Source organism: Asterias rubens, chromosome 1, assembly GCF_902459465.1.
Source record: "Asterias rubens chromosome 1, eAstRub1.3, whole genome shotgun sequence".
Taxonomy (NCBI): Eukaryota; Metazoa; Echinodermata; class Asteroidea; order Forcipulatida; family Asteriidae; genus Asterias; species Asterias rubens.
In genome coordinates this window covers 28399153-28426501 of record NC_047062.1, presented here as the reverse complement: position 1 = coordinate 28426501, position 27349 = coordinate 28399153, and the positions used below count along the sequence as shown (strand labels likewise).

Sequence of the window (27349 nt, the reverse complement as noted above, 5' to 3'; positions counted from 1 at the left end):
ACATTAGGTTTGTTTGAGTGAGTTTCTGGTTGCCTTATTTTCTTAATTGTTATTTTCTTAATAGTTGTAAATTTCATGCATTGGAAATAGTAAAGTGATGGGAAACTGTTCTGTTTGAATAATACTATGTGTTGATTTTTATCAACCAGTTACAGATTATTATGTAACTTATTATTTGTTTTTCTTTTAAATATTAACTAACATGCATGGTAAACAAGTTTACATAATACAATGCCATTACGTAAATAGCTTATCCGAGAGAACACTTTTGCAATGTCAACCAGGCAAAAATTCATACTGAAGTTTGTCCATACTTTTTACCATCATTGTATAAACTATTTAAAGGCACTGGACACCATTACTCAAAATAATTGTAAGCATAAAAACAACCAGCAATGAAGGGCTGCTTATAGTATAAAACATTGTGAGAAACGGCCTCCTCTGAAGTAATTTGGTTTTTGACAAAAAAAGTATTTTATCACTAAAATATTTGAACTGAGTTTGAGACCTAAGGTGAGGGCTCGAAATCAAATAATCAGAGGCACATAACTTTGTGCAACAAGGGTGTTTTTTCTTCCATTATTCTCTAGCAACTTTGATGACCAATTGAGTACAAATTTTCACACATGTTTGTTATTTTGTGCATAATGTTGAGATACACCAAGTGAAAAGACTGGTCTTTGATAAATACCAAAAGTGTCCAGTATCTTTAAACAAGTCTGCCTCTGTAGGAATGGTGCACCATTGTTTTGTTAAGAGCCCACAGCACTACACATGCAAAGTGTTTGAAATACAAACAGTGCCATGCAATGTCATATTATGGGTATTACATGATTGGGAAGTTAGTCATGGTTTAAAAGAAGACATTTAATGTATTGAAAGAATGGATACAATTTGTTTAGTTTTTTAAATAGTGTGACATTATATGTTTTAGAATAAAATAAAATACCATACCAAAACAATATATTGACAAACTTTGAGTGTGATTAAAAGTAATAATTGTTTTTTTTAACATTAGTATTAATATTAACATCCCTCAAAAACACATTTTCAAAAGCTCCAATGACACAAGTACATGACAGTATAAGACCCATTATTTATTAGACTCATAAGTCTGAATCAACAATGGCGATCAGGTAGGTGTAGTGGTCTCTAAGGTCTTGCCTTCCACCTATGGGGACCTGGTTGGGGGAGTATGTGGAATCGGTTTTCAGTCCCTACCAGACTGCGCGGGTTTTTCCCTGGAATGATTCTCTGGGGTTTTCCTCCCACATCTAAAACTGAAATTTCTTCATTTTCTTCTCTCTTCTCGTTTGGCTCTAATGCGTTGAGAATATATCCAAATCCAAACAAACAGGTTAGTGAGCTTGTTTGCACACACTGAATTCATGCACAATGATGGATAGTTACTTCTCTATCAGACCATGGTGCCATATTCAACACCAACTACTCTACATGGCACGCTGCTCCATCCTTCTCAAACTGCAATCTGGACCCAACTGCACACGGCTTGGAAACACCAGATGAGTGAACAATCCTATGTTAACCGTTGCTAAACACTGTCTGCAGTTCACTTATATCCACAACATCTATTGTTTCACAACTTGTATTGTAAAAATGAAAATGGTGCACACTGAACAGATAAAAATTAGTTGAAAATTCAAAATTGGGAATGTGAATTATTGGAGAATGAAATAAAATGACTCTTACCTCACTGTCGATTCCAAGTAGGAGGAGCATGAAGAAGAATAAGATGGCCCATAAGGTTGAGATTGGCATCTGGCAGACAGCTTCTGGGTATGCTATGAAGGCTAGACCAGGACCTACAAAAGTCATCAAGAATTGTGAGTTAAACTCAAAATGCTACAGAATGCTACAGAATGATACAGATACCAATTAATTTTGGACTCATCTAGTGTACAACGTGGTTTAGCTATTTTATTTAGTCTATCGCCTTGTGTAATATTAATTGAAATTATTTGTTGTATGAAAAAAAAAAAAACCTAAATAAACGAGGCACTACTACCCAAAACACCCAACACTATTAGTAATTACTAGCCAAGTATGCAGTCACAAAACAAAAGGATGGAAGTTTTCTCATCAAAACTTCTACCTATCCAGCAGGTACCCATTTATTCCTTGGTGGAGAGAAGCAACCATGGTTAAGTGTCTTGTACGAGGACCCTAGAGTAATGATCAATTTAAACCCTTCAGAACTTGAGACAGATACTACATGTTCAAACTATTGTATGTTTATTAATATTTTTGCTGTGCCCAGCATTTCGGGCCAGCTATTCACGAAGGAGATTGCCTCAATGCCTCTAGGTCATCGGTACCCTTGAAACGTCCCAGTAGAAATTGACAATTTCCTCATGGTGCCCTTTACCGATGAGGAGATGCCTTGGTGCCCTTGCCCTTTCAAAAACCAAGCATACAGGCCTGGTATTTGTATAATTACAACTAGATAAAAGCTCCCCAAATTTACAAATGTTATTAAAGAAAATGTTTTAAAAAGAAATAATCATCCACAAACAGAAAATAGATTGGATAAAAAGAACTTTGACTGCTCAACTAAACTAAACTAAACCAGTTTGCCTGCATAACGTTGGAGAATGGCCGATGCATTTTAATTTTAGAATAGTTTTAGGTAAGCTTGGGCGATATCACGATATTATCGAATATCGCGATATTAATTTGGAAAAGATTTCGATATCGGATGGATTTGGTTTTAATCGAAATATCGATATATCGCGATATATCGCGATATATCGCGATAATTGCGATATATCGTGATATCGATTAAATATTGCGATGTATTTGCTAGCTTAGACATCTTGCACCCCATGGGTTTGGAGTAAAACCAGAAGAATAGGTCATTAGAACAACTCTCTTCTGCTATGACTGTCTCTTCTACAACTTTCACTTGGAGTTTGAAAACTGATGATGTCAAATTTAATTAATCGCGATTATATCGAATATCGCGATATATTGTCGGCGATATATCGTGAATAAAATAAATCGATATCGCCCAAGCTTAGTTTTAGGGTCTGGGTACTTTTTGTAGGACACAAAACACAATGTCCACAGATTTACACCTACACAGTGATGATGATGATTAAAAGCTTCCCTTAAAATATTACTTGCTAAGGTGCTGTAGTTTTTAAGAAATTAGTAAAACAAGTCACGAAAACTATGTAAGCATGTAAAATATTATAATTTATATTCATGACATTTTCTACTATCATTATCTTCAAAATGGTCAAGTTAATAGAACATCTGGGGACATTGTGTTTTGTGTTACAAAAAATACCCAAACACAAACTCTCTACATAATGTCAATAGATTGTGATGGTTGCACAGTGTATAGTGCATTGACCCTAATAGTAGACCCTGGCCTTGTGAGTAAGGGTGGGTGTTCCTGTCATGACACTCATGTCCTTGGAGCCCAATAGAAGATGGCCACTATACAAATTGGCAATGGTGTTATTTAATGACTTAAGGCACTCAATCATAATAAAATGCTTTGTCCTTGTACATGAGAGGACATAATCCTTATTTACCATTTAGAATCATTTTAAAATGTTGAAGGCACTGGACACTAATGGTATTTACTCAAAATAATTGTTAGCATTAAAACTTACTTAGTAAGGAAGGAGCAATGGAAAGCTCTTGAAAATATAACATATTGTGAGAAACTGCTCCCTCTGAAATAACATAGTTTTTGAGAAAGAGGTAATTTCTCACTCAAATTAATAAAATACCTCAGCTGAAGCCTTTTATAAGGTATTTGAAAGCACACATGCAAAGGGTGTTTTTTTCTTTCAGTATTGCCTTGCTATTTTATGCATTTGTTGGGATACACCAAGTGAGAATACTGCTCTTAGACAATAACCAATGGTTGTCCAGTGCCTTTAAAAAAATTCAAGTTATTTTTGAAATTGTAGGTGGTTGGGGTCACAAGAAATAACTGAAAATCAAAATTTAGTTTTTAAATATAAATAAGTTATTAAATATATGTATAAAAGACACTGGACACTATTGGTAATTGTCAAAGACCAGTCTTCTCACTTGATGTATCTCAACAAATGCATAAAATAACAAACTTGTGAAAATTTGAGCTCAATTGGTCGTTGAAGTTGCGAGATAACTATGAAAGAAAAAAACACCCTTGTCATCATACACGAAGTTGGGTACTTTGAGATGCTTGATTTCGAGACCTCAAATTCTAAATCTGAGGTCTCGAAATCAAATTCGTGGAAGATTACTTCTTTCTCGAAAACTACATTACTTCAGAGGGAGCCATTTCTCACAATGTTTTATACTATCAACCTTTCCCCATTACTCGTTACCAAGTAAGGTTTTATGCTAAAAACTACTTTGAGTAATTACCAATAGTATCCACTGCCTTTAACAAAAGAAGAAGATGAAGCTGTTTCTAAAAGCCAGGAAAAGGTCATCAAATAATGTTGGAGACACTTGATCTGAAATATCTGCTTCATTTGAGGCGATACTATCTTCTTCAGTGTGAAGGATTATATTATGGAAATCATTCAATAATTAAACATCAAAATTTGGGGTTGGTGGGTAATTTGTTGTTGTGACATGTACTATTCTGAATGGCCCCTTGACTATTTCCAGTGGGGCTGCAGCTGAGATACTGTGATGCAATTGCGTGTACAAGCAGTGCAATCACCCCTTTTTTTGCCTATTCGACACCTAAGAAGTATAATAACCCCATCATTGGTTTGGTGAGTAAGTGTGTTTGCCCCCAGTTGTTTATGACAGGTTGCTAAGTAATGGCAGGTTGCCAAGTATTTATGGTTGCCAAGTATAAATATACGAGAGGTTGCCAATGTGTGTCTTTGGGGGGTTTATTTCAAACCAATTTTTTTCACTAAAAATAAGTAGGATTTGAAACTATGTAGTAAAGGTTTGCGGTAACCCCATGTAATGACTATCTCTAAATGAGTTGGGGTGGTTCTGAAACCAACGTTTCTTTTCAGAACCACCCCAACTCATTTAGATGGTGTTGCCGCAAACCTTTTTCCATGTCACTTAAAACGGTTACTGGTCTTTGCCCAATTGGTGATTAACCAATATGGTGTGACATGGTTGAATCAACACAGCATTTGAGACGATACCAATATTAAAGCCAATTCAACTGTTGTGGTTGTTTGTATCCTCAGAGATAATGGTCTATTATAACTCTTTACAGAGCTCTTCCTATATGCAAGCATGTAATTTTTGCTCATAGTCCACTATCCCAGCCAAAATGCTTGGGCCAACCATTCCCAACATGGCAATAAACATTCCTTGTCTCCCTTCCCTCCCCCCCCCCTGCTCAATGTTGATGGGAACACAAACCGCACAATGAGAGCCAACATTAAAAGGGGTCACGAGGGCCGTGGTGTGGGGGTCCAACTAGATATGGCAGGGATTGAATAAGTTTGTCAATCCCTGACAGTGACCATGTCCACTTCCCTCTGCTTGGAAAAAAACATCCACATTTTCTGAGAAATATGAGGTCTGTTTAATATTAAGTTAATCAAATGAAACAAAACTAACTGGGTCAAAAGTTGACCTTGAGGATTAGGGTTGCACCCACAGGAAGTTTCTGATTGACTTAATAAATCTAACTTCTCTAGCTAGGAGTCATCGGGGTGAATGTATTGTATCTGGTTGATATAAGAAAATCTAATAAAGGGTCAAACTAGACTAAAAGTGCATACATCAAACTGTGAGGGGGCGAAGGCCCTGCTTAGATCAATTTAGGCTACTGAAAGACTTCTAGAGAAAGACTCTGCTAGGAATTGATCGGCAGGTCATTAACTATTTTTTGAAAGACTTTGACTCTAAAACACTTTTGGATGCAAGATAGAAAACTACATAGGGCAAAGGGACCTGGGGTGGATTTCACAAAGAGTTAAGACTAGTCTGATCTCGAGTTAGGACCAGTTACTCGTCCTAACTTGGGACTATCCATGCAATTTGTATACCTCCTAGGCCTAGTCCTAAGTTAGGACTGGTCCTAACTCTTTGTGAAATCGACCCCAGCTTATTAATATAAACATATTTACTGAAAGACTTCTACGCTGGTGGGGGACCAGCTTAATACAAAAATATTTTAATGAGATACTTCTAATCCATAACTTTTGGAGACAACTGTGAGAATGAGCCGGTCGCACTCCCCCCACCCCCCACCCCCGCCCTCTCGCATCACATCACAAGCACTACTGCAAACTCCGGATTCTGTTGTCTCATGTACCTTAAGTTTCACTGTGTGTAAGATCACGAAGATGAGAAAGTCTCATGGTGTCAACAACCGCTCAATTAACCCCCAACTGCATTATTCATCTTTAAAATTATAGAGGATAATCTCTGTATTATATTGCTTAGTCAAACTACGAGAAGCCGTATATGGCTTAGATTGTTTTCCTATTTAAGGTTAATAGCATTGGAAACTATTGGTAATTACTCCCAAAAAATATGTATATACTAGGTAAAGAGCAAAGGAGATGGTACAAAACATTGTGAAAAAAGGCTCACTCTAAAGTAACATAGTTTTTGTGTGAAAGAAGTAATTTTTCACTGAAATGTTTAAAGAACTTTTGGCTTGAAACTTTTTTCAGGCATCTGAAAGTACAAGCGAAACTAACTTGTCGGAACATAGGGGTGTTGGAATATAGGGGTGTTGGAATATAGGGGTGTCAGAACATAGGGGTGTCGGAATATAGGGGTGTCGGAACATAGGGGTGTCGGAATATAGGCTGGGTTGTCGGAACATAGGGATGTCCGAACATAAGTGTGTCAGAATATAGGTGTGTAACCATGTAGACAAATCACCATTGCTTGTTTCAATTGCAGCAACCAAAGCTAACCCTGTACATGTACCATGACCAATGACCTACTACCGCTTTAAATTAACCTGTGGCAAAGGAAATAGATTCTTTTTTTCCTTCAAAAATTAGAGTATATGTTTCTGAACAATAAAATTATTTTTTGAGTAATTGTTTTTAATGATTTTTATGCTTAAAAAAATAAATAAAGTTGTGTGGGGGTGACTCCGCCTACCCCTTTTGTGACGTCAATCGAGGCAGACTTTGTCTCGATCGAACATCGAACACACATACGTGTAAGTATATTCAAGTCCTAGTCGTGAGTTTGTACGTTTCTAAAAAGGTTTTTTCTTGCATTTTTCAACCAGGTGTATTGCTGCTTTTCGAGAATCCGTAATACACTACACATTTTGATATGAAGAGAAAAGTTCTTTTCTAAAACATGACGCCATCCCAAAAAAATTTCCAGCTAGTGGGGAAGTCGAAGAAGGTACCTGAAAGACGTAACGAACCTAAAGGAGCATTTGCCTAACGTGAAAAAAATCAGTTATTGTTTCAACTTTGAAGGCATGTTTTTAGCTTGCGCCAAGCGTCACTGTCTTGTGTTGGCACTGCATGCGATTCATCGCGCCTCGATTTACATCACGAACAGCGCCCTCTCGAGCCGGGCTTATTTTCAAATTTGTAAATAACAAGGAAACTAATTTTTTAAAACCTTAGTTAATTGTTTATTCATATTCCACTCATCAAAACACATATTTTAGTGACAAAATACCACTTCCAGGTGACTTTAAGAACACGATCCGAGAACACTACACTCTGATAAAGATCAAATGTGTCCAGTGCCTTCAAAGGGAAAGACTTTGAGGCTAATTAGCAATAAATTGTAGTAACTGAATAATAATTATACAGACAGAACTCCGACCCTAATTTCACGGATGATTAAATGCAGGTAGAGAGTAAACCAACTGTCCTTAAATAAGGGAACAAATATGTGCATGGCCGGTTTTAAACACTCTGTTTAATACCGGTTGCAGTCTGGATGCGAAAATTACCAGAGCCATAAATACCTTTTAGGTCAAAAAACATCAACACTTTTTGGCCCAAAAGTTAAAAAAAATGCAAACATTATAATTGTTTAATGATTTCTTTCAACAGAACACCCCTCCAGCTGTGAAATGGTAAGGCCCTCTGCTGGTGTTCCAGCAGTTGCTCTCAACCAATAGGAATGAATTAACTGTCTTATAAGCACAGGTGCAAGCTGGCGTGTCACGCCCATGTTTAAACACCGCTGGCTGTGGTTATATCATCCGTTTAAATCAAAATGGAGAAACTGTCCCAGGTATTTATGAATGATGTTTGACTCTACATTTCAGCTTGGACTTCAACTTTTACTTATAATTAGTGGATTGAGTGAAATTCTCATGACTATAACTTCACTGTCGCAGAGTAAATTCTCAGCAAAATTGTTTTTAGCTTTTTGACTCACCTGGGCCCAATTTCATAGCAGTGCTTAACGGTAAGCAAATTTTCATGCTTACTGTAGCAGAACAAATTGCTAAGGTGTAAACGTATCCCACATGTTAGTAAGAAAATTGATAGAAAGTTACCCGATTTGACTACATTAGCCACTGGTACACCCTGTTGGCCAGCCATGAAGCCAAGTATAGCAAAGATAACCACTCCAGAGTATAAACTTGTGCTGCTATTCACCACAGCAAAGATGACTCCATCCCTGTCAAATTAATAATAATATAAATAATAATAATTTTTAATCATAACAATATACAATCATTCTTGTATAGCCCATATCACAATCACATAGTAGTCTCTAGACTATGCACTTTGGAGATGAAAAAGAAAGAGACAAAAAAGAGGAAAAAAAGAGAACTTTGACGATGACAAGTCAGTAAGTAACACAAATCTTAAGGAAACAAAATTCCACACAAATCTGCCAAAAAAAAAAATCAAAAAGTTTGTATTGCCCTTAATTTTAAGAGTGCCCTTTTAAGGCACTGGATTCTACTGGTAATTACTTAAAATAATTGTTAGCATAAAGCCTTACTTGGTACCGAGCTGTTGATAGTTTAAATCATTGTGAGAAACGGATATCTCTGAAGTAACATAGTTTTTGAGAAAGCCTTTTATTATAGACATCTGAAAGCACGTGGAACAAGGGTGTGTTTTTCTTTCATTATTCTCTTGCAACTTTGATCACCAATTGAGCCCAAATTTTCACAGATTTGTTTATATTATGCATAGTGAGAATACTGGTCTTTGACAATTACCAAAGGTGTACAATGCCTTTAAAGTAAACTCCGCCCAATTTTATGACATTACTTCCTCAGTGCATTTTGTGTCTGTGCTCATGATTACAATTCTACACTTGGAGGGTTTGTACACATTTTGTGGGCTTGTTGTGTGAGCAAATAATCTCATACTAATATTAAGTGCCTAGGCACACAATCTTTTCTTACCAACTTGTGAACTATGCTTATGTAAAGCCAGCAATTTCTACTACAATAGGCATTATCACTATTAACACCTACAGTGCCATCAAATTGGGCCCTTTAGTGTTTCTAAATTTGAACAGGGGGGTAGACGATTTGGATACCTTTTGTAGATCAAGCTTTTGGCCATGACATGAATCCCTACTCACTTTAAATAAAGATGTATGTAATTTAATTTACCTTCATTAGTTGTCAAGTTTTTGAGAAAAAAAGTGAAACCCACAGAGCAATATTTTCAGGAGACTCGCGTAAATCTGTCGTACGTGCTAAAACAATTTGTTTAATGTAATATCTTGTGACATAAACAAGCTGAGGAAAGAAGTTGTACCAGTCATTCAAACCTAACCCATATGTGCTTATCCCTCAGCTTAAACAGCTCCACCCCTTATCCTAAAAAATGAGCAACAAATTATTATCGGAAACACTCTTTACCTGAAGAAGTTGTGATTGAATGCATTGTAGCTACCCAAGGCAGCCATGTTACCAAGCCCCAGAGAGTAGGAAAAGAAGATCTGGGTGGCGGCATCAAGCCAAGTCTGAGGAGAAATAAAACAAAGACATGGCAATAAAAACATGGAGGGTGCATTGAAACAGTCCCCCACCCCACTGGCATTTTCTTTTGGGAGTAGTGAAAAGGTCAGCTTGCCTACAATCAATCTTCTCAACTATTCCAAGAAAGACCATGGCCCAATCATAAAGCCTGTAAGCACAAAAACTTGCTAAGCACAGAAAAGTATTGCTTAGCAGAAACAGGTTACCAGCCAAAATTACATCAAGTCTACAATGTTATGAATGGTACCCCACCCAATTTTTGTTTAGCAAAGAAGTTTGTCAAGCAGTATTTGCTGCTTAACTGCTTTATGAAATTGTGCACAGGGCAAAACTTCATGGTTCTGCTAACTGCTGAACTCAGTGCATACGATCACCATTCTCCGCTTGCATCATTCTCCGCTTGCACAGCAAGCGCCAAGTAAGTAAGCATAGAATGTCTAGTAACGTGGAGTACCCACACGCGCACTAGCCAAAATGACCTGCTAACCCGTGAAGTACGCTTGTCGTAAGTGCAGAATTCCCTGCTTCTGCAAGAAGGTTCTTTGCTTCTGGTATAATGCAGAGCCAAGAAACTGGGCCCAGTGCATCCAGCATGCAGCCCAACTGTATTTTAATCATTAAAGTTATAAGCAAAACATTCCATTGTGCGAATTAACGTGCTTATAGATGAGATGTTTCAAGTAATCACTGCAAATGAGTAAATAAACAACATGAAAAACCTTATTTCAAAAACGTAGGTAATTGTTACTTTTTTCTCTATAAGTCCCCTGGCTACATAAGAAACATGTTACCATTCAAGCGAGAACATCCCAATTTGATGAAATGTTTGTTTTTTAAAATAAGTTGAAAAACCAGTGATGTATCAAAAGCTTTGCATGGGTGTGGATAAATAGGAAACAACTTTGAAAAAATAGTAAATTTTGGGGTACAACCATGTGTAAATCTCTTTTATGTGAGTGTTGGCTCTAAAAAGAGCCGGTGTGGTCTCGACATTTCAAACAGTATACTCTGCTCGTCTTCATTTCTCATGGAAGATAAGCAGAGTATACTGTTCAAAAGTTTACTGTTTATTCATTATTTCTTACAATTCTTTAAGAGTAGTTTCTTACCTGCCCATCTTGTAGCCTGGTTATGTTAGGTTTCAGGTAATATATCAACCCTTCCGAAGCGTTTTCCAAAGTAACTGCTCTTATCAACAGAATGGTGATCAGAACGTACGGGAACGTTGCAGTGAAATAAACCACCTACAAAGAAACAATCATGAACACTGTGGTTGGGGTTTGAACCAGAAAATGAATATAATGCACATAAATGTGTGATTTCAAACAGTTAGTGATGGTGTTTAAATGAATAAAACAAGTTTGGCTTATAATCAGGTTTCCAATCACGCTTTGTATGCATTATCATAGTCATTTCATTTAATTTCAATACATTTATTTCATGCTGGCCTTGGCGAAGGAATCACCCATAGCTTAGAAGTACAATGTAGGCTATACAATATAGTAATTTATTTTGAAATATAGCTTTACATGTTATAAATATCAAAATACGCAAAAGGGCAACATTTAGGTATTGTTGCAGCATAAAATGCTTTTGTGTCCGAACCTAGGGACAGACAAAGATACAGAACAGGACAACGTATCAACAACATGGGTGTGCACACGGCTACTGAATCATAACAGTACACAATATAATTAAGAGTTATGAATTATCATTGAGAAGTTGTTGTTTTAGTTTACTGGCATTAATATAGCCAGTGTTAAGTGAGGATGAGGTTTTTGATAGATTCACTGAGACTATTCCAGTAATCCACACCACACTGAATAAGACATTTTTTAAACAATGACGATCGATTATAACAGGCAGGTACAGTCAAGATCAATACTACTATATTTTTCTTCATCATCTCTAATAAACTGTAATGTCCCTCAGAAATGACAATAGACAGACAACAAGAATAATGGATTGGCAAATGGCAACCAAGGTCAGGGAAAATATATGCAGGAACAACAGGGACTTTAACTGCAAGAAATAGAAATGAATGAAATACATGAGGAGGGCTACATCTAAGACTGGATGAACACAGCCTAAATGATGATGAGGATGACTAAATAATCAGGTTTCACATACAATCCCTGCAAAGTACGCATTATTATAGTCAAGATCTACTATAGTTATGTTAATCATCTCTAATTAACTATAATATCCCTATCATAACAACTTGCATAATCTGTTTTGCTAAAATAAATTAATATCTGATCGCCCCTCCCCTTCCCCCAGCTTCCCCCACCTTCCCAATCCCGTTAATCAAATAAAGACCTTTATTGTCAATCCTGACCCAATTTAGTGTCAAGTACATGTATGACATCATCATTTACATTGTAATCAAGAAATTCCCATACTTAAGACACAACCCATAATTTTGTCTGTACAGTGCCCTGCAACATTTCGTACGGATGCTATATGTCTACCCACGTACGTATGGGTGACACTTAGTATGATAATACACGTATTGCACATGCTGTGGGCGAGCTAGCTTCCTCGTGAGGTGGAGATAAATTATTAAAATTACTCTTTGAGTCTAAGTCCAAGTTCAAAGCCCGGTACGTAGCAGGTAACATATTGATTTGGACTGGCTTGAGTGCAAATGCGGTACCGCACCGAGTACAGCCACACATTACTATAGTCAATGTACAGTCTACAATAACCATTAGGTATAGTGTAATGTGAGTGGGGCAGGAATCACAGACACACACTGTCTATGGGTAGATCAAGTGCCTTATTGAAACAATCTGCTTCAGGTTCAAGGTGTTCAATTATTTTCATATTTATCCTAAAATCACAGGTCTGTAGAACAAGAATTTTAGATTATTTTGTCTTTGCTGTCTTTTACTCCTATAGAGCTATAATAATATTTAAAAAAAAATCATAAATGGCTCTGTTCTAGTTTAATATTAAACCTATAACAGCATTGTTATGGATTATTTGAGAGAACATTTATGGTTTTTAATGATCTTTTATTCCTCTTCAGTCTTAACAAATTACATAAAAGACGGACACAAAGAACACCAATCACAGGTATACATGTATGTACCATGGAGGAATTCCTTCTATGTATACACTAAAGTCCCTTTCACACAAGAGCCATTTAGCAAGGGTTCCTTGTTAAATGTTGGCATGGCTATACAATTTTATAAAATGTACCTTGTGTTCAAAAAGACAATTTGGGTACTGTCCAAGGTCTCTTGTAAAATCTTGTCAAAACAATTGCTATATTTTCCAACCATGCTAAAATTAAGCCTCAACAAGTGACCGTTGTTAAACTGCTGTCGTGTGAACAGCACCGGTTACTGGACCAGAATTGATTACACAAGACAAGTAAGAACGTTTGGAACAACTTAACCTAGTTTATGGGCTGTTGATATGCTATGTAAACAATTAATATTGAAACTAATAAATAATGACAGTGTATCCACACTACAGCACACATCACATGTACAAGCGTACCAACTCATAATGTAAGACAAGCAAGTATAGAAAGAAGCCTATAATTTGAAAATTATTGCAGTCGGAAATAGTTGTTTTCTTCAGTAATAATTTGATGACAAAGGGGCAATAAGGAGATTGGAAATATGAAATTTATACTGAATAACAAAAATTACGTATGACAAAATTGGTATTGCTGTGACTGAAATTAAATTAAACATAACAGTATTTTGCCCAAATGATTCCATTTTTGTTTGTTTATAAAAATTATGTTAAATCAGAACAACAGTCAGGCTACATCCACCCACACAACTTTTCAGAAATAGACAAGGGAAGGTACCAGTGAAGTGACTGGAGATACAGTAAGGTGGCACCCTCTCCATGCAGCATTTATGAGATTGCAGCTTGCAAATTATATTTTCAAAACCTATTGTTCCAAACAATAAAACAGATTAAAGGCACTACAATATTGGTAATTACTCAAAATAACTTTAAGCATACAAAAGTACTTAGTAACAAGCAATGGGAAGCTGTTGACAGTGAAATCATTGTGAGAAAGACTACCTCTGAAGTAACAATTTTTTTTGAGAGAGAATTAATTTCACAAAAATACTTTTGTCACAAAAACATTCTAAATAATCTATAACAATGGATGTTATTGCTGATGTAGCCAAGGCTACATTGTATAACATCAAGGCCTGGAATTTCATCTTTGATTTTATAGGGAAAGGCCCATTTCATTTTGAACAGGGTACTTCCAATAGAAACTTTTGAAGGGGGCACCAAGACCACGACTAGGGGCAACGGAGGGCAAGGCCTCTGTGTAATTCTAGGCCTATCAACCCCTTGATTCCTGCAGATGATCAATCCAGTCCAAATGTTGAGAATACTGGCATGGTCTTTATTAATATTACCAATGATATCCAGTGCCTTTAAAGTTCATCAAGTTATACAGGATTTCTCTCATCCAATATTTGTCTCTATGTTCCCTGGACTTGGTCCATTACTTTAGATTGGTCTTTAGTTTAATAATAGGGGCTTCTTATATAGCGCACATATCCGTCACACAGTGACGCTCCTGGCGCTATATGTATACAGTATTCCTTGCAAGGATTGTGGGAATATATTTTAACTAAAAACACATTGTAATGGTTTACAAGGTGCTGTGGTGCAATGTGCTGCCCATCAAACCAGGAACACCGGGACGAACCCCTTCTCTTTTCGATAAGTGCACTGGGTTCTTTTACGTGTGTTTCACAATACACGGGACCATCGGTTTTACGTCCCAAACGAAGGGCGAAGCATTATAGTTAAGTGTCTTGCTTAAGGACACAGGATCACGACTAGGACTTGAACCAACACTCAGCTGATCAAAATCACCAGAGTTTGAATCCACTGCTCTTAAATTATTTCAAGGCCATGACACGTCAGATTCAGCAACCATTTCTACAAAAAACGATATGCCCGTTCCCGCCATAAAAAGGCATCGACAAAGTGATTGAGCATGGACAATCCCACACTTATGGACACACCCCCAGCATTCAATGGTAACATCCATTGGCTAATCACAAACAAAAACAAACGTTTTTTTATACAAGTGATGTAAACAACTTGCCTGCGAAAACATAATTACCTAAGTTGCACATCATAATTATGCATGAATGTACGCCATTTCCACATGATGAGTATACCCTCTATAGTTTAAAAAATTTGTATCTGCATTTGGAAGCACCCATTTGCCCTGTGTTTGATACAGGATAGTTCATCATACTATGTTCAACTCCTTTTATCTTGTAATTACTAAAATATTTTGTGTAGTTAGGCATTTTTTTCAAAGACTTAAGAGGGTGATGCCTTTTGTTGTGAGTGAAATGCTTGTCATGTTTGTGTTCTATAGCAAAGCCAAACTAAAATGATAGTGAAAACTGCAACAGTATAATACCAGGTTCAAATACCTGAACTACATGTATGAGCACAAAGCAAAAAAGATTGCGAGTGCAAAGCGTGAAAGCTTGCGAGCACAAAGCAAGAAAGCTTGCGAGCACATAGCATGAAAACTTGCGAGCACAAAGCAAGAAAGCTTGCGAGCACATAGCATGAAAACTTGCGAGCACAAAATAAAAAGCTTGCGTGCGAAAGTTTCCGACTGTGATGCCTGCTTACATGTACAGACATTTATCTTTGGTTTTGATAACCTTACTCTTCATTCGGGGCAATCGTGGGTGTTCCATATATGGTTTTATCCTCATTTTCTTATTAAGGTCTCATGCTGTAAAATACTTAACACAAATCATTTTGCTATATACAATATTTTAAGTTTTGGGTGTTTGGATTTAAAAAATATGGAGAAATCTCATCCCTAATATAAATGAAGTTAGCTCTACATGTATGGTAACATGGCACAGATACATGTATGGTAACATGGCACAGATACATGTATGGTAACATGGCACAGATACATGTATGGTAACATGGCACAGATACATGTATGGTAACATGGCACAGATACATGTATTCATGAGTGGCAGCACTACCCAGCTGTGCATATTTTGGATACCTAATTTTAAATTTGGATAAAAGCTGCACAGATTTGATTAATTTTGGTCTAGAAATATACCTTGTGCCAAAATCCTAAAGAGAATATTTTTGTCTGAATCCATGTTGCTGCTTACTTGCCTAGCAACAATGAAAACAAAATTCAACACAATTATTTTCTAGTTTTAATTTGAACTGTGACGGCAAATTTGAATGAATATTGTATATTACACAGAGTAGTTGTATGTGCCTTAGGAAAAAAAAGTTTTTTGAACGTGACCAACATTGAAAGTGACCAACACATTGATTTTTATTTATGAACAATTCTTACATCACTTTTTAAATTTTAAAGGCAGTGGACACTATTGTAACTACTCAAAATAATTATTAGCATAAATCCTTTTTCGGTGACAAGTAAAGGTGGATAGTATAAAACATTGTGAGAAACGGCTCCCTCTGATAAAACTGGATTTAGCAATGGCAACTGAACTGTATGTTTTAAACGTACAAAGGTCACTTTAATATCTGACTTACTGTAAGTTGTTTAGATACAAATCACTAGTCAAATAAAGGACAAAAGCATTGATAATATTGTAAAATGACGTGGAATTATGCACAGTGATTTTTTCAGCTAAAAGCTTAAAAGTGAATAAACAACCCCCCCCCCCAAGTTTGCCAACATCTTACCTCAGCTTATAGCTTATGGTTATACATGTATTACTTAGGTTTGTTATTTATTCTGGTTATGCAACCAAGGATTCTCAGAAAAGTGATCTTAATCACTTACACATTGTCATAAAGGCCTGAAGTCTTTTTAAGCATCTGAAAGCACATAAATTTGTGCAACATGGATGTTTTTTTCTGTCATTATTTTCTTGCAGCTTCAATGACCACTAATTGAGACTACTGGTCTTTGACAATTACCAAAGGTGTCCATTGCCTTGAAAAGGGAGAAATACTGAAACATACAGGTAGGCTACACGTAGAAACACTGAACCACCAACCAGCCTAAATGTTCCCCTAATATCAAAAAGTGCAAGATAGGCAAGAGTGGAGAAAGAAAATTCATGGAGCCAACGTCCTGCGGGATACAGTGCAAGATTGATTGATTGAATATGGCTGACTGGTGACTGCATTATAAACACACACATTTTGATATTTGTTAAAAAGTGAGATGAACTGTTGAAAAATTACAAGTGTCTGAACGACATCTCATGCAGTCTATATCTGTAATCTGCATATCTTTCAAGTGTAAATTTACATTTGGCTTTGTGAGAGACCAATTGAACTTTGTGCACATTTATATTCAATTCCCACTTCAAAAATAACATTTGGTGACTGACATAATATGTGCGACATTGTTGATAAAAAAAAAAATATGGGATAGAATTGGTACTACACCAATACAGAAACTGATTGACATTCAATTCTTAAGAGCAAGTTCATACCAGTACAAATTGTTCAGAATATGACCAAAAGATGACACACAAAGCCCTTGCCATCATAGCTTTGTACAAATCGCAACAGTATTTTTTATTTTAGAACATGGAGTTTTAGCTGTTACAAACTTCTTACCAACCAAAAGGCCCTATGGTATAAATGCAAACAATTTAGTTAATGGTCTGACGTTTAGACCCTAGCAGAGTCTTTCTAAAGACTCTGCTAGGGTCAGAACGACCCAGCTAGGGTCAAAACGTCATGCTATTAATTATCTTTTGCACAGTAATTTTTGATGTACTGTTGTTGTGTGACTTGTGATTCAAACTTGCCAACCAGAGTCATATTTCTAAGAACTATTGGACTTGGCCGTCATGACTCAGACACGGGACTCAGACTTGTGTTTGTGATCAGGACTCTCTGAAATAATTATTGAATGAAACTTAAAAAATGCAACATAGTACAAATGTTACACTTTTTTAGTAAAATTTCCTTTTTTTGGATGGCCACTTCTTTTCAAAAGAGTTGTGAGCATCAATTTTTAGAGAACTAAAGTTTAGTGCAACTTTGTAGAGGATCAGATGAGAAGTTACGGACATCTTGATCATTATTCTTATGAAGAAAAGCAAAAGTTACAAAACAGCATAATTCATCATCTTGTTTGGGGATTGTAATTGCTGTATAAATGTTTAGGTTTTATTATTGCTTGATATTTTGACTATAGCACTTGAATCAGTCAATAGTTGTCCAATAACAACTTTCAGAAGATATATTATATTCAACATTACTGTGCTATAAAAAAAACGTGTGTTTGTCCAATAGGGCTTGTAGATTCCTATGAGAGTTAGAAATATCTTCTTTCACCCAAGTTCAACAATCATCTCAAGTTTGACAAGCCATAAATCTGCATGTCATCATTCCGTTAAATCCCCAGTGGCAGAGTTTTGACCAAACTCTAAAATCACTACTAATTGTGTACATCCTGCCCAAGGTCTTGAATCTGTCTCCTTCAAAATAGTCAAACCTTTCTTATGTAAGTGTCCTTTGCAAAATATTAATGTAGAATTTAAAACTTTGCATGGCAGAAAAATATTCTTAACACTCAGCTTTACATATACAAATTTATACTTTTGAACTTACATAGTCTAGACTGTAGACTGGGTAAGAATGATATAGTATTTGTCCTTTCTAGCATGTCTAGAACTTCTTGTGATTTCCTTTTCCTTGGTATAACTGAGTCATGGTTAAAGGCACTGGCCATTTTTGGTAATTGTCAAAGACCAGTATTTTCACTTGGTGTGTCCCAACATATGCATAAAATAACAAACCTGTGCAAATTTGAGCTAAATTGGTCATAGAAGAGAATAATGAAAGAACATACACCCTTGTTGCATTACTTTGTGTGCTTTCAGATGCATAATAAATGGCTTTAGCTGAAGTCTTTATTGTTTTGTGAGAAATTATCTCCGTCTCAAAAACTACATTACTTCAGAGGGAGCCTTTTCTCACGATGTTTTATACTATCAACAGCTCTCCATTGCTCGTTACCAAGTCAGTTTTTTTATGCTAACAATTATGTTGAGTAAATACCAATAGTGTTCAGTGCCTTGAAGCAATTTGTTCTGGTAACCTCTCCCCTCTTCTATTTTGTTTTATATTGTTACTAAAATCGTTTAACTTTATCGTTGATGTATTTCAATATCCTAAGTCTGCATTGAGAAATGTATGTGTGTCTGCTGTAGTTGCTGATTTGTGTTTATTTTTTTAGTGCTTGAGATTACTAACAAAAAGGTGCTTGTTCCTTGCCTAACACAGCCCCACCCCTTCTCCTCATCTTGTCCCTTGCCTAACACAGCCCCACCCCTTCTCCTCATCTTGTTCCTTGCCTAACACAGCCCCACCCCTTCTCCTCATCTTGTTCCTTGCCTAACACAGCCCACCCCTTCTCCTCATCTTGTTCCTTGCCTAACACAGCCCCACCCCTTCTCCTCATCTTGTTCCTTGCCTAACACAGCCCCACCCCTTCTCCTCATCTTGTTCCTTGCCTAACACAGCCCCACCCCTTCTCCTCATCTTGTTCCTTGCCTAACACAGCCCCACCCCTTCTCCTCATCTTGTTCCTTGCCTAACATAGCCCCACCCCTTCTCCTCATCTTGTTCCTTGCCTAACATAGCCCCACCCCTTCTCCTCATCTTGTTCCTTGCCTAACACAGCCCCAACCCTTCTCCTCATCTTGTTCCTTGCCTAACACAGCCCCACCCCTTCTCCTCAAAATAAATAAATTTAAACATCTACTTGAGAAAATTTTTTGACGGGAATGTTATTTAAAATCGTTCACAAACTGTATGTTTATCATTTAATTGTAATGTTGATATTTTACACAATTAAAATATATTCAAATTTTTGGGAAAAAATCCACAAGCTCAGAACTTTTACTGGACCAGAGAATTTGATACAAGAGGAGAATCAAAATGAAAAGAACACTTCATCTACACAGTTTCACATTTGAGCTGTTTTGGGAACAAACACCAAAAAAAAATCTAATTTGTCTCATGGTCATTCAATATACCCAACATAATTGAAGATATTTGTATTTATCAGTTTAATTTAAAACGTAGTGAGGTGTTATTTGAAAAACACAAGACTGCCAGACTTGTACAGTCTTATAAGTTTACTGGCCCAACACTAAAAATCATTGGCCTCCAGCCTGCAGTCAAGTGTTAATTTTGAACCCTGTGACATAGGGACTATGCTTGCTCTTATCTCATTCACCCATGCCTTATTTAAAATTACATTTTATTTTAATAATATTGCAGTGACAACTTCCCTTGTATAGCAGAGCAAAACGCTACACAAAATGTTTCAAATGCTACTCAAAAATCAAGATTTGTTCTCAATATTGGCATTACAATGTGCACAAAATAAGTCAGTCTAAATTTCTAGCTATGCTGAGCTGCTGGATTTAATCGTTCCCTATGGGTCAGTCAGCTTCCAGATTGAAACTAACAAAACAAAATGGACAAGAGAGAAGAGTCATGAAGCTTGTTATCAACGCTTCAATGCAACATGATACTCACAACAACACCATCTCAAATATCACTTCAAATAATTAAGATGTAAGATGTGCCACATTTATGATAATTAGTGTTTGATTGACATTCAGAAGGGCTGCGTAGGTTGGACAATCAAATTACAGCAAATATACATATTGTGGGTTTTTTGCAGCATATACAGAAAACCCAATAATCTCACCATAATATTTTTGTTTTGAGCATATTTGGCCAGTTCTAGTCAAATCTGAAACAAAACTGAATTAAGCCTGACAAGGCTACATTTTAGATCTAGATGAGTTTTAAACTGAGATATACAACAAGAAATATTAAATATAAACATTAGAACGGGAAGTATTCACAGAAAAAATTGTAAACAAGATTGATCACAATATACACAATTACTTGAACTCCAGCCCCGTTACTAGTAAAACAAAAAAATTGTTGAGAAGTGTGGTTAGAAAAGGAATCAGGTTGTTTTTATACTTATTGGTTCTACACTTGATTGAGCAAAGTTTGTTAGCATTTCTGAGATTATTATTTCTGTTGCATGGGAGAAAGTGTCTATGGGTGTTAGAACTAAACATTTACCAAACTTAGAAAACAGTTGTTGAAGTTTGACAGAAACAGGTGCCAAACCAACCTGGACATAAATTTCACTGAAAGACTTAGCTATCACTACCAAAAGCCCTTCAGTTAGGATAATTCGGAGGGCCTTCAACCAATTTAAAAAAGATATGAGCTACATTTGACTTACCTTTCCAGAGCTTTTGACTCCTTTGAATACACACAGATAAACCAAGGCCCAAGCTAGCAGTAAACATAACGTCAGCTGCCAGTTGAATGAACCAAGGTCGTCAAGTCCACTTGACAAGTGAATTTGTAAGATCTTGCGCCTGAAAAAAGGAGAAGTTATGAATTGAAGTATAATTGTTTTCTCCTTGCAAAGACTAGAAGTGAGTACAAGGTTTTTTCTTTGTAAGGCACTAGACATCCTTGGTAGTTGTCAAAGACCAGTATTCTCACTTGGTGTATCCATACATCATACATAAAATAAAAAACCTTGGCCTCAATTGGTACTTGAAATTGCAAGAGAAGAATGAAAGCAAAAACGCCCTTGTTGCTTACTTTGTGTGCTTTCAGATGCATAATAAAAGACTTTAGGCCTGAAGTCTTTTAATGTTTGAAAAAACTACCTCTTATCAATAACTGTTATTTCAGAGGTAGCCGTTTCTCACAAAGTTTTATACTACCAACAGCTCTGTAGTGCTTATTACCAAGTAAGTTTTTATGCTAACAATTATTTTGTGCAATTACCAATATTGCCCAGTGCCTTTAAAGACTGGAACCAAACGCAGGTTTTCTCCTTTACAAGCCAAACTGAACCATAGCAAAGGTTTGATTAAGGGAATAAATATGTGCTTGGCCGGTTTTAAACACTTTGTTTAATCATACTGGTTGCAGTCTGGATGCGATAATTACCCGAGCCGGGCTTCTGATGGATGTATCCAGGCTTCTGATGGATGACACCCAAGCCTACATTCATATGGACTGCAAAGGGGGTCCACTGTTTCACTTTCAGCTCCAGCATGCCCAGGAGTAGGTGGCAACGGCCCCTGGAAAAATAGTTGATTTGTAGCCCACACCTTGAATTGGCCTTCAGGCCTTGTGTCTGGGGACTTGCATGTTACAAATTAGAATAAAAAATCACACTCACTCCCAAAATTCTGTCACAGAGCCTGTCCTGTTCACTTCTCCAAGCATCGCACAATTCAGCTGGTCATCAGTGGCATTTGTCAAGTCGGTTATTAGCGGAACATCAGTTGGATATGTCTCATTCTTATTGATGTAATCGCATCTCCAGAGGTCAGTTCCCTGTACACCATACCCAGTTGGATCTTTACAGATATCCGTGTTGAATGGATTGTTACAGTGGGACCACGGTAACACTGATGTAAATGACATGAACATGTAGTAAAGAGCCCATGCTAGGATCACGTTGTAGTAGATGTTGAGAAGGGTGACGATGACCACACTTGCCAATCCAATACCTTTTGGGAAACAAAAAAACTACATTCCAGCTATCATTGGTTTTTGGGAGAGTGCTATTTCCCTGTCTTTGATACTATTTTGCATTAAATCCTTCTACTATTGGTGCCTTTTTTAGACAAGTTGATACACCATTTGAAGCCTTAATAATGTGGTTTTGAATGGTATGATAGCTGTGCACACAGTTGGTTCCCCAAGTGGTTTTGAATGGTGGTGCAGCTGATACAGAATCTATGAGGTTCGTTTTAAGTGGTGCATCAAGGATCCCACTATCATGACTTTGAGCCTGGAGGAAGTGATAACACAAGGGTGGGTGTGCAGGGCGACTGATCTGCCCCTCTGGCTACTACTGGCTATGTCATTAACACAAAAGGATTTGTTTAACAGCTTGCTGACAATCTGAAACCATTCAGCTACTGTAATGCACACAGGTACATTGTACAGTGTATGCACAGCTCAAAACCACCTGTGGTTCTGTGTGGCAGCCTTCACATCAACACTGCTCATAATGGTACTGCCGAGTGTACAAAAACGCTGGGTTTGTGAAAGTTAGTGAATGGTGTATCAGTACAAAAATCCAACAACAAAATATGATGTAACCAAGAACTTAACTTTTCCCCTTGAGTAATGCATTCTGAAAGAAGCTAAATGCCGAGTACTGTGTTCCGTTTTTCATATTTCTTGAACTGATTCTTTTCTTTTTTATCTATATATCTATCTTCCAATGAGTACATCCCTCCAGAGGATAGTCATACTTGTTGTTTTTGTTCCGTTTCCTTCATCTCTGCCTCTATTGTGGAAATATTGTGGACTGGTCTCAATGGATAGATTATAGATAGCAGTAAACCCTGCAATCATGTGTCAATATTATGGCAAAGATTTTATCTTTTTTAATCTTTTTAATGGAAAAACCATGGAAAAACTACAATCGCATCATCAGCTTTTTCACCCTTGGAAAAAATAGGAAATTGGTATGACTATGAGTATCACTTCTTGTGTGTGAATGGGGGGGGGGGGGGGTAGGGGGCGGGGAAGGGGAGTAATTACTTACCCTTGAAAAGTGGAGAAAGTTTCCAGACACCAATGCCTCCCTGGGCCATAAATTGACCCAGTCCTAGCTCCAGGAGAAGTAGAGGTACACCCCCAACAACCAGACATATCAGATACGGGATAAGGAACGCACCTGTAAAGTTTAAGAAAGTGTTATTAGTAGAATCAGGGTGATTGACTGATGGAATTAACAACTGACATTATTATTTACAGATAACTAGCCAAGTTTATACTCAAAATTAGTGAGTGTCCTCTCTTTAAAAATTGCATAATTATTCAAAACTCTTTCTTCATTCCTCTGTCGGTGCCATTTAATTGCAAATCTACAAAAAATGTATTCTATTTTGATGTGAAATTTAGTGCTGTCAGTGATGGTGAATGCATGGTGTGAGTAAGTGAATTACACAACTCTGGTACCTAGTACAAAAGCATAGCGTGAACGGCAGGGTGACTGACTAGTATAGTATCTTGACAAAACATGTTTAAATGTACGGCAGAGCCTGTTTATTTTGGCATGTGTTTTTAAAAGCTGTCATCTGCGTTTTTTTGTTCTGTTCTGAATATAATTTTTCAGGTACAGTGTACAAGGACTACAAATCAGGGTTGGTATCCGACCATCCCATTTTTGGACTTAGTACCCCCCCAAAAAATAAGGTAACTTATTACCAACTTGAAATGCTGCTTGATGTTACTTACTTGGAAATAGACCAGGGCCCAATTTCATAAAGATGTTTAAAGGCAGTGGACACTATTGGTAATTACTCAAAATATTTATTAGCATAAAACCTTTCTTAAAACATTGTGAGAAACGGCTCCCTGTGAAGTGCCATAGTTTTTGAGAAAGAAGTAATTTTCCACGAATTTGATTTTGAGACCCCAGGTTTAGAACTTGAGGTCTAGAAATCAACCATCTAAATGTATACAACTTCGTGTGACAAGGGTGTTTTTTCTTTCATTATTATCTCGCAAGTTTGAGCTCAAGTTTTCACAGGTTTGTTATTTTATGCATATGTTGAGATACACCAACTGTGAAGGCTAGTCCTTGACAATTACCAATAGTGTCCACTGTCTTTAAGCAGAAAATAGGCCCAATGCTTGACGAATTTCTTTGCAAAGCAAAAGTTGAGTTGGGCACCCGGCAAAACAATGCAAACTTAACGGAACATTACAGAATTGGTTTTTGCTAACAAAACAGTTACTGGCAGTGTAAGCACTTTATGTAATCTACTCTAAACATAAACTGACAAACCTGTCGAAGTTTGAGATCGATTGGCCATCTAGGTCACGAGAGAATAGTGAAAAACCGATTACAAATTTTGCATTGCATCGATGCCAAAACAAAAATGAATAAAACGCTCACTGAGCGATAAACTCCAAACGCGCAATTATATTATTTATTTCTCATCAAATATGACATTTCAGACAGAAATAGGCCTATTTCAAGGGATGTTTTCTACTATCATCATCATTCGACTGCTGTAAGTTTTATGTAAATCTGTGATCATCACTATTTTTGTTTCTTACCAATTCTGTAACCTTCCTTTAAAGCAACTTGGGCTGGTAACCTGTTTCTGCTAAGCAACACTATTATGTTAATAAAGTTGCGCTAGTGACAACACTAAGTAAAAGTTATTTGATTGGTCTGGAACTCCTAAACCACGAGTAATCCTCCTTTTCCCAGACCATCACGAGGAAGTAGGATTTACTGTTAATTATTGCTATCTACCCGTACTAAACCACCGTGATAGTCCTCTCTTTTGGTTTTGGGGTTTGGGAGATTTCTTTTTGTTCGGCACCTTGACGAATTATGACCAGTTACTCTCTGATAAAATCAAATGAATAGTAATTAATATGATTGCTAGCTTACATTTAAATTTAATTCCCTTTATTTCAGTCCATTGGTTCATCAATACACCATGTAGTAAATAATGTATTCAAGCAAATGCAATGTTCATACACTAACGATGTATTAGGCCTACAATATAAAAATACAAATTTACATTACAAGCAAGGCAATCGTACACTAACAGAGAACAAAACTAAAAACCAATACAAAACACATGGTAATGGAGATGGTTCCAGTAGAACTATGAGGTTCGTTCCGTCATGGCGGAAGAACCAGCAATCGATGGAGACGATAGCGTGAGGTAGAAACGAACCTCCTGAGTGAGTTCATATCATAGGAGTAGGTCTAGGAGGGCCCCCATAAAAAGCAGAGCTTGGTGAGAAATACTTCTAGAAACTATAAGGCCCTGGCCGGTAGCCTGAGTACAGACTCCCATAACGAAGAAAGCAATGTGAGCAATGGTAATCGATGGAAATAGTTGTGGCAAAATAATTCTAAAACAAGAAAAAACAAACACACATTCAAACATACCTCCTCCATTTTTATAACACAAGTACGGAAACCTCCACACATTGCCAAGGCCGACGGAGAACCCAATCAGCGCGAGTAAGAAATCCAACTTGCTACTCCATTGCTCTCGAACTACCACAGTTCCAGGTTTTTCCTTTAAAGCGTTTTCACTTTCAGTTTCAGCATCTATTCCAAGCAAATCCTTCCTTTTTGTTGGGCTCAATGCGTCAGCGGTGTTTTCTTCTAGGTTCACTGATGTTTTCATCTTAGTTGCTGTTGGTGACATAGTGTGATCAGAGATCGCTTGTTTCATACACGTCTGTATACGCGTAGCGCTCAGCGGCGAGTGGGTGCGTGTGTGGAGCAAACTTTAGCACACGTCGTCTGCTAATGCGTTGCAGTGTGTGATTAGAGGCACACGTGTGTGGATGTGAGGGGAGAGTAATCCCAAAGACGTCAGTGTGACCGATAGTGGACATTGAATTTTGTAAATCGCTACAGCGCGCCCTCTTACGGTACCAGTTGATTAAATCACACCGGAAGAGGCGCTCTGTAACTACATGGCCCAGCCCGATCACAAGCCTTACTCTGTTAAACAGGAGTACGATCCATAAGAGCCTACTCAAAAAGCCGTTTCGTCTCTTCGCAAGCTCGCCCGTGTCAGAAGTGATCTATGCCAGAGTGCTGCAAATACATGGGCTTAAAAAAATTCTACTTTTTTAAACGGCAGTTGTCTTAAGAACAACACAATCGGCGAAGATATTCACAGTGAAAATCTTTCGAAAGCGTGTTTTATTGTTTTTTGTTTTAAAACAGGCTATTATAGTTTTGGATTGTTTGCAACAAGAAAGTGATATTAAAATTCATGCTCAAAAAAAATTCGGCGGGCTCGACGTGTTCACAATTTTAACAGCGTATCCCAGCGTGCTCTTAACGTAAACGTTGTATCCCCAACTTACCCCAAACTTATATCAGCGTACACCAACGTATTTTCGATATTTCGCATACGTTGGCTTACGTTCAGGCGATACGCCATTGTGTGACAGGGCCTTCACTCATCCTCATTTCTTCATGGTCGGTCGTGCTGAACGCATCAAACCATCAATACGTTACTCAAACGCTTGCATACGCTGTGATACGCTGTCATAACATTGTCATTTAGTTACTGAAACGCTATCAATGCGTTAGTCATACGCTATGTATTCGTTCAATACGCTATGGATACGCTATGGATACGTCCTCTCCAACACCGATGTCGACTTTTTCGATGCAATTCGTTGGGAAGTTGGACGTTCTTGGACTTTGAGCAAATTTTCGAACTATTTTGTGCATACGTTGGCATACGTTCAGGCGATACGCCATGGTGTGACAGGGCCTTTAGCATGGAGAACCAGCGTACAGATTTTAAAGAAAGATCGTTTGTAAAAACAAATTCCAAAGAAAAAGTTTTCAAACGACCCTCAGGATTATAATTATTATTATTAAAA

General features: G+C 37.2%; 1 protein-coding gene across 1 annotated transcript in view; it reads right to left on the bottom strand.

Moving 5' to 3' along the window:
- LOC117307065 (sodium- and chloride-dependent GABA transporter 1-like) overlaps nucleotides 1-26251 on the bottom strand; it is a 47654-nt gene extending 21403 nt beyond the window's left edge. The window contains exons 1-8 of the mRNA XM_033791720.1: nucleotides 25884-26251; nucleotides 23508-23639; nucleotides 22125-22458; nucleotides 21165-21303; nucleotides 11008-11142; nucleotides 9779-9882; nucleotides 8447-8571; nucleotides 1711-1823 (exon numbers count right to left, since the gene is read on the bottom strand). Coding sequence (XP_033647611.1) covers nucleotides 1711-1823; nucleotides 8447-8571; nucleotides 9779-9882; nucleotides 11008-11142; nucleotides 21165-21303; nucleotides 22125-22458; nucleotides 23508-23639; nucleotides 25884-26175 — 1374 coding nt within the window. The 5' untranslated portion in view covers nucleotides 26176-26251. The remainder of the gene's footprint in view (nucleotides 1-1710; nucleotides 1824-8446; nucleotides 8572-9778; nucleotides 9883-11007; nucleotides 11143-21164; nucleotides 21304-22124; nucleotides 22459-23507; nucleotides 23640-25883) is intronic.
- Between the last annotated feature and the right edge of the window lie 1098 nt (nucleotides 26252-27349).